At 54.4% G+C, this 8230-nt stretch overlaps 1 protein-coding gene across 1 annotated transcript; it reads left to right on the forward strand.

The window, feature by feature from the left end:
• Positions 1-3742: 3742 nt before the first annotated feature.
• Positions 3743-8058, forward strand: Znf296 (zinc finger protein 296). The gene is made up of 3 exons (XM_051162540.1): positions 3743-4371; positions 4718-4861; positions 7057-8058. Exons 1-3 carry the CDS (start codon positions 4113-4115, stop codon positions 8010-8012), a joined length of 1359 nt encoding a protein of 452 aa, XP_051018497.1. The 5' UTR covers positions 3743-4112; the 3' UTR covers positions 8013-8058.
• Positions 8059-8230: the final 172 nt, after the last annotated feature.

An 8230-nucleotide genomic window follows, 5' to 3' on the forward strand; every position in this document is an offset into this window, starting at 1 on the left:
CCAGATACTCCAACCTTGCTCTCTCAAAACCTGCATTCTCTTTCAGTTTGGAGAACAAAATAGGCTACAAATGAGAGAATAAATAAACCAAGATCTTTCAGCAGGACTGGGGACATGGCTTAGTTTGGCTTGCCTAGCATGAGACCCTGGGTTCCAATCTTAACACAAGAGAAGAAAAAAAAAAAAAAAAAAGGTTAACATGATGCTAATAGCTAATGAAGGCAAAGTGAGAGGCTCTGGGGTTGAAGGCTAGCCCTGCCACCAAAGACAAACGGTGAAGGATGAGGCTGGGCATACAGCTCAGTGCTAGAGGACATGGCCTCGCAAGGCTGTGTCTTCTGGTCCCCTACGTTCCCTGCCCCAAGGAAAGAATAAGGCCAATGGGTACAGTAATAGTGAAATCGGAGGGTCTTAAAATTCAGTGATCATGTCAGGCTTGTTCAGAGGGAGAATTGGTGTGAATTTGGGGCCAGCCTGGGAGATAAGGGAATGAGGGAGGGAAGGAAGGAAGGAAGGGAAGGAAGACGCCAGGCAAGATGGTGCACGCCTTTTATCCCAACACTCAGGAGGCAGAGGCAGGCGGATCTCTGGGTTTGAGGCCAGCCTGGTCTACAGAGCTAGTCTAGGACAGCCAAGGCTACACAGGGAAACCCAGTCTCAAAAAACCAAAAGAGAGGTGAGGACAGGTGGTGGCGGTGGCGCACGCCTTTAATCCCAGCACTGGGGAGGCAGAGGCAGGCGGATCGCTGTGAGTTTGGGGCCAGCTCAGAGTACAAAACAGTCCAGGAAAGCCAGGGCTACAGAGAAACACTGTCTCTGTCTCAAAAAAATAAAACAAAAACAAAAACAAAAAAGAGAGAGAGACGAGCCGGGCGTGGTGGCGCATGCCTTTAATCCCAGCACTCCGGAGGCACAGGCAGGCGATCGCTGTGAGTTCAAGGCCAGCCTGGTCTACAAAGTGAGTCCAGGATAGCCAAGGCTACACAGAGAAACCCTGTCTGGGGAAAAAAAAAAGAGAGAGAGAGAGAGAGACAGACAGAGGCAGAGTCCCTATACTTCTCCAAAAAAATAAAATAAAAATAAAGGAAGAAAGACTGGTAAGGGGGTTAAAGAGCTTGCTGACAAAACTAAGGACATGGGTTCAACCCCCCTAGACTCACATGGTGGTAAGAGAGACCTAACTCCAGAAAATTCTCCTCTGTCCCCCCCACCCGCATGCTTATGCGAACATACACACACAATAAATAAATGCAATAATTTTAAAAAGATATATTAATAAACAAATTGATTGGATGATTTTAAAAAGTACATTTAAACTGCCGCCTACGCTGGGTGTGGTGGTGCACGCCTTTAATCCCAGCACTCAGGAGGCAGAGGCAGGCTGATCTCTTGAGTTCAAGGCCAGCCTGGTCTACAGTTCCAGGACAGCTAGAGGCTACTCAAGAGAAACCCTATCTCAAAACAAACAAACAAACAAACAAACAAAAGCCACTTTTGGTGGCTCGCTCAGTCCAGCCTCTCCTCTTTCTTTAAGAGCCTTGAGGAAACTAAGGCTGTGGGGAATTGGGAACAGATGGAGAGTCATCTGGAGTAATTTGCAAGGCCTTCAACAGGGTGTGGCTACTTTAGATAGGCTGACCAAGCAGGCCCTGGGCCCTCAGGAGGACAATTGAGTCCATCCCTGAATAACAATATGAGGAACTCCAGAACTCAGCCTAGGAATTCACCCAGCTGCCTGAGGACACCTGGGGCAGGACCAACGTGGCCCTAACCTAAGGGGGAGTTCAGGGTTGGGTGGGTGGAGGACATTCACCAGTTCTTCCACTGTGATGTGGTAGGGTGCCAGGAGGAAAAAGAGAACTCATGAAAGGCTGAGGGTGGAGCAGGGTGTAGATGCCACCTCAAACCGTGCAGGAGAGAGAATTCTTATCAGAGGAAGTGCAGGGGGCCCCACAGGGAGACAGAGAGGACTGCTGGCCATTCGGTTTTTTTTTTAATGGGTAGCCTGGGATTAAGTAGAAAACTGAGGTATATATGACTATATGTCTGTTTTGCCTCAAACCTCTCCAAGCCTCTTTACCAGGAAAACCAACAAGCCGCAGAGTAGCCCAAAGACCCTCTGGGTGGGTATGCGCCCCACCCCATGGCTTCTCCCTCCCCCTGACCCCGTCTTGTTAGTCCAGAATGCCACAAGGTCCAGTGTTCATGGCTCTTCTTGGTTCCCTTACAAACCTCAAGTCTTTTTTATTTTTATTTTTTCCCTTACAAACCTCAAGTCTTTTTTATTTTTATTTTTTTTTTTGGCTTGGAAGTCATTGTGTAGGCTGGGTTGATCAGAACTCTGGGGCAATCCTTCTGCCTCTTAATCCCAGAGTGGAGTACTAGGATTACAGTGTGTACCACCAAAAGCCAGCTTTAAAAACAAAACATGGCAGGGCGTGGTGGCACATGCCTTTAATCCCAGCACTCTGGGAGGCAGAGGCAGGCGGATCGATCTGAATTCGAGGCCAGCCTGGTCTACAAAGGGAGTCCAGGACAGCCAAGGCTACACAGAGAAACTCTGTCTTGAAAAACCAAATAAATAAATAAATAAATAAATAAAAACAAAGCAAAATCATTTATTTATTTTTTATTTATGTATTTATTGCAGAGGCTCATGTAGCCTAAGCTAGTCCCATACCCTCTAAGTAGCTGACTGAAACTGGCTTCCACATTCCACAGACTGAGATTGCCCATTGGCAACGGCCAGCCTGCCTTCTGGGGTCGCCTACTGCCTTGTTTGCTCAGTCCTTGTGTGCGTGGGGGAGGGGGGCGACACGGACCAGAAGCTCTTTTCTGGGGTAACCTTGCTCCCTTCCCAGCTTGATTCTGCCCTCCAAGGCACTTGTCAACACAAAGCGTATTCTATATACTGTGAAACAGCCCCAGCTGGCCTTGGATTTATGGTTCCCCGGCTCCTGAGTAGCGGAGGGTACCAATAAGCACGGGAGTAGCGGTGAAGGTGGGAATCCTTTTGGTTTGGTTTTGAGGCAGGCTTTCTCTGTGTAGCCATGGCTGTCCTGGACACACTTTGTAGACCAGGCTGGCCTCGAACTCAGAGATCTGCCTGCTTCGACTTCCCTAGAATTACAGGCGTGCTGGGATCACAGGCGTGAGCCCGTTGCGCCCTGCTATTGGGGGGGGGGGGCGCGGTGTCCGTGTTTTAGATTAATCTTTTATTTATTTATTTATATTTTGGTTGGTTTTGTTTTTCGAAACACGTTTCTTTTCGTAGCTCTGGCTGTCCTGAAACTCGCTTTATAGACCAGGCTAGCGTTCGAATGCACGGAGAATCCGCCAGCCTCTTCCTCCGCAGTGCTGGGATTAAAAAGGTGTGCGCGCCACCGCGCCAGGTTTTCCAGTCATCTTATGTGGTGTCCCACTCCCTCTCACTGCCACCCCCATTCCCATCAGCAAAAGTCTGGCATGTAGCCCAGGTGGGTAGGGAGAGTGCTTGCTTACAGTTCCAGAAGCTCTGGGTTCGATGCCCAGCACCACCTAAAATAGGTGTAAGTGATGGACCCTGTAAAACCAGCGCTGGAGAGGTGGACCCAAGATCAAAAGGTCCAGTACACAGCCAATTCGGGCTTAAAAGACGAAAGAAAGAGAGAGAGAGAGAGAGAGAGAGAGAGAGAGAGAGAGAGAGAGAGAGAGAGAGAAAAGAAAAAGGTTTAAAAAGTGAATGGAATGTTCTTAGTACGGCTTCCAGTCTAGTCAGGGATGTCCACCTCTTTTGGCTTGGAGCGTGAGGCGCGGCATCGCGAGCCTCGGGTGTCACCAGCCGTAGAGTGAGTGGGGTTTGGGAACCGCGCTTTCCTCCCTCCCCGGTGAAACCGATTTCCCACCCCCTGGCAGAAGGAGGGTACAGTCTGAGCGCGGGTCCCGGGGCAGCGGGCTGGGCCCGGGAAGGTCGAGTTTGACCGTAGCGACTGGCCCCTCAAGGACCCGCCCCCACTGGGCGGAGCCAGGCAGGACCAGCACGTGTAAAAAGTTCGGCGCGGGTCGCCGCAGGCCACTCACCTGAGCGTCCGGCCGCCGCGCGGGTTACCTGGACCTCCTGCACCCTCCGCCCCATGTCCCGCCGCAAGGCAGGCCGCGTGCCACGCCGAGTAGACCCGGAGCCCGACGACGAAGACATGGAGACGCCCGACCTCGTCATTGATGTGCAGCCGGAGCACGACGCGGGGACCGTGGCGCTGGGGCCCTGGTCTCCGAGGGACTTATCCATGCGGGGGCTCGTCGGTGCGGAGCGTCGCCTCGACACCGCCCCGCGCCCCCTCGGCGAGCACAGCACGTGTGCCCCGCGGATGCCGCTGACCTCTAAGCCTTCCGGTGAGTCCCCAGCCTTGGCCCCCTACGCGCATTGGGACCTTCGGGTGGGTGGTTCCCTGTCCCTGGGACCCGACCCGCCTGGCGTCCTCAGCCGTCGCCCCCGCGTGCACCGGGGCCCTCTCTGGCCGGTGTCTCTCTGCCTCGGGATCGGCCTGGTGTCCCCCAGTCGTCGCTCCTAAGTGCACCCGGACTCTGGTGGGTACTTCTCCCCTGGGGATGACTCCGGGGACCCGCCTGGCCTCTCCAGCCCTCGCCTCTGACCTCTGGGTTTCCCCTCTCCACCTTGGAGCCCTTCACCCGGAGCCGGGCCCCACCCCACCGCTCACCACCCGCTTCCTCCCTGCAGACCGCCAGCCCTGGACCAACAAGCACCCAGATCTGTTGACCTGCGGGCGCTGCCTACAGACCTTCCCATTAGAGGCCATTGTAGCATTCATGGATCACAAAAAACTGGGCTGTCAGCTCCTCCAGGGCTCGGGCCCCATTTCTGGTAAGTTAAGTTGGGGTACACTGCCCCTCTCTGATCCAGGGTTGGGCTTCCTGCTCTGCGGAGAGGGGGACTAAGGTGGACAGATGGGGCACGGACCATTACTTCCCTTTTCTCCTTGCTCCCCCCCTTAGGGTAGAACCAAGGCGTGGCCTAGGCTTGCCTGTCCTAGGGCAGGGAGTAGAGGTGGGGCGGGGGCTGGGCAGCGGAGGGAGGCCACCCACAAGGTGTGGCCAGCCCCAGAAGACTGGCCCGGGGTTTTGCCATACACCCCTAATTTAAGTTTCACTTCTCCTTCCCCTTGGACAGAAATAACTGGCCAGGTGGCTGGACCAGGGTTGGCAGTAGAAGGGCCCTGAAGGAGGATGGGACAGTGGCGGGTGGGAGGCCCGCAGGAATGGAAGTTACCACACTTAACTGTCTGAGGTTCGACAGTTCAGAGCCAGGGATAGGTTTCTTCTGGTTCGTTCCCTTGCTGGGATCTCCCAGCTGAGTGCTGGGAAGCCCCTGGGCTGGACGCTGGAGGAGGAGGAGGGATCTCTGTGTGGTGCTTGGTCCGAGCTCTTGTTGCCTGTGAGATTTAGGGACTTGACCTGAACTTGAGTTTCCAGCCCCCTGCTCATCTGGTGCCCAGGTGGAACTTGGGAAATGGAATTATATTCAGGGCAGGGCCAGAGAGGGTCTGTAATCCAATCAGCTTTAGCTGAGGGGGGCGGGGAGCAGCTGCGATGGGATCACCTGAGTAGCAGCCCGCCCGCCCGCCGGCGCTGACTGGTGGGCACTTGGTGTGGGAGGGTCACGGCAGGGTTTAACATTTTAAACAGGGGTCTCGCTCTAGCCTAGGCAGCTGTGAGTGGGTACCTCTCTTGATGTTTGGGTTTTGTTTGGTTTTGGTTTTTGTTTTTTGAGACAGGGTTTCTCTTGTAAATCCCTGGCTGGCCTGGACTCATTTGTAGGCCAGACTGTCCTTGAACTCAAAAATCTGCCTGTCTCCGCCTCCAGAGTGCTGGGATTAAAGGCGTGCGCCACAACTGCCCGCTTTTTCTTTTTTCTTTTTCTGTTTTTTTTTTTTGGGGGGGGGGGTTGGGTTTTTTTGTTTTGTTTTGTTTTGAGACAGGGTCTCTACATAACCCTGACTGGCCTCCAGTTTATTTATTTTTTTAAAAAATGTTTTTATTTTAAGTTTAACTTATGTGCATTGGTGTGAGGGTGTCAGATCTTAGAGTTACAGACAGTTGTGAGCTGCCATGTGGTTGCTGGGAATTGAACCCGGGTCCTTTGGAAGAGCAGGCAGTGCTCTTAACCACTGAGCCAACTCTTCCGCCCCTGGCCTCCAGTTTAAACAGAGACCTGCCGCTTCTGCCTCCCACGTGCTGTTTGTTTGTTTGTTTTGTTTTCCGAGACAGGTTTTCTCTGTAGCCTTGGCTGTCCTGGACTCATTTTGTGGACCAGGCTGGCCTCGAGTTCACAGCGATCCGCCTGCCTCTGCCTCCAAGTGCTGGGCCCAGTGCTGGGTTTAGAGCCAGCCACCACTCCTGGTTTAGCTGTGGGTATTTTGTTGTTGTTGTTGTTTTCTCGAGACAGGGTTTCTCTGTGTGGCCTTGGCCGTCCTGGACTCACTTTGTAGACCAGGCTGGCCTCGAACTCACAGCGATCCGCCTGCCTCTGCCTCCCGAGTGCTGGGATTAAAGGTGTGCGCCAACCACGCCTGGCTGCTGTGGGTATTTTTGATATCTGGGACTCAGCTAGTGTTGATTGAGGGCTTACAGGAACCAAGGCTCCAGCTGTTCTCTATTTGAGGTCACAACCCTGGAAGGGACCCCCTCGCCCCAGATTCCCAGCATTCAGAACTCTCTAGCAGCGTAGGAAACTGAGGCATGAGGGGATAGCTAGGAAGGCCTCGACTTCAAGTCTCTGCTTTGGCCTTGGTCTGCGGTATCGTAAAGGACATACTGAAATTTGGCTGAAGTCAAGCTGGTTCAGGAAAAATGTCAAATTCAAGATCCAAACACTAGCCCACCTCTCCAGTAAGTGGTGCCTCTCCGCTAGGCCCCAGCTGAGTGCCTAGGTGACCTCCCTCCGATAAGGAACTGAAGGTCCTCTTTACCACCTAGGAGCTTCCCTGAGGATAGCATCTGTCTCCTGCTGGTCTGGTGCTGTTAACCCCTACAGTGATTCCCCGCCCCTTCCTCTTCCAGAATCCAAGGAGCTGAATGTCCTGAGCTGCTTCCGATGTGGCAGGCAGTTCACCGGTGCTTGGAAGTTGCTGCGCCATGTCCAGTGGGACCACGGACTATACATCTACCAGACGGATTTGGAGACCCCCGAGGCTCCGTTGCTGGGCCTGGCTGAGGTTGCTGCGGCTATGTCAGCAGTTGCAGTGGTGGAGCCGGTTAAGGACAAGCCCCTCCCAGTGAGCAGTGCTGCCCGGAAGAGCCCCACCTGCCCGGTGTGCAAGAAGACCCTCAGCTCTTTAAGCAACCTCAAGGTCCACATGCGCTCCCACACTGGTGAGCGACCCTACGCCTGTGACCAGTGCTCCTATGCCTGCACTCAGAGCAGCAAGCTCAACAGACACAAGAAGACCCACCGGCAGCCAACAGCTAGGAGTCCCTGTACCCCTGACAGCAGCAGGGGGGTCTCCCCGGCAGCTCCTCCTGAACCGGCTGCCCATGCAGCTGCTCCAGCTAGCACACATCCATGCCAGACCGTGGAGAAGGCTGGAGCTGCGGCCACAGCGGGGGCCCAGGAACCTGGGGCTCCTGGTGGTGGGGCCCAAGCAGGTCTGGATGACATAGGCTGGGGAGCCATTACCAAAGTAGAGAGGACTGACTCTGTGAAGAGCGAGAACACGACACCCAGGAAGGCGAGCAAGAGCCGCGGGGCCGGGGGCAGCTGTGAGTTCTGTGGGAAGCACTTCACCAACAGCAGCAACCTGACAGTGCACCGGCGCTCACACACTGGCGAGCGGCCCTACGCCTGTAACCAGTGTCCTTATGCCTGCGCCCAGAGCAGCAAGCTCAACCGCCATCGCCGCACACATGGTCTAGGTCCGGGCAGCACCCTCTATAAGTGCCCCCACTGCTGTGTGCCCTTTGGCCTACAGGCCACACTGGACAAGCACCTGCGGCAGAAGCACCCCACGATGGCCTGAGCAGTTTTGTACAGTTCTGCTGTCACCTTCCCATTGTGTGAATAAACCATCCTCTATTTATTCGTGTGTCTGAACTCTGGCTTTCTTGGGGTGTCTGGGGTGGGAGGCTCCCCCTCCATAGTATGGACGGCTGGACAGACCGGTTTGGAGTGGGGGTGAGCGCCCTGGGCACTGGAGGACTGGCACAGAAAGCCGTGCTCCCGGTTCTTGGTGTGGGT

The sequence above is a fragment of the Acomys russatus genome, chromosome 19 (genome assembly GCF_903995435.1).
Source record: "Acomys russatus chromosome 19, mAcoRus1.1, whole genome shotgun sequence".
NCBI lineage: Eukaryota > Metazoa > Chordata > Mammalia > Rodentia > Muridae > Acomys > Acomys russatus.

Coding starts and splice junctions, on each gene's coding strand:
- Znf296 (XM_051162540.1), top strand. CDS start 4,113: ATGTCCCGCCGCAAGGCAGGCCGCGTGCCACGCCGAGTAGACCCGGAG. Junction 4,372..4,717: donor GCTGACCTCTAAGCCTTCCG/GTGAGTCCCCAG, acceptor TCCTCCCTGCAG/ACCGCCAGCCCTGGACCAAC. Junction 4,862..7,056: donor GGGCTCGGGCCCCATTTCTG/GTAAGTTAAGTT, acceptor TTCCTCTTCCAG/AATCCAAGGAGCTGAATGTC.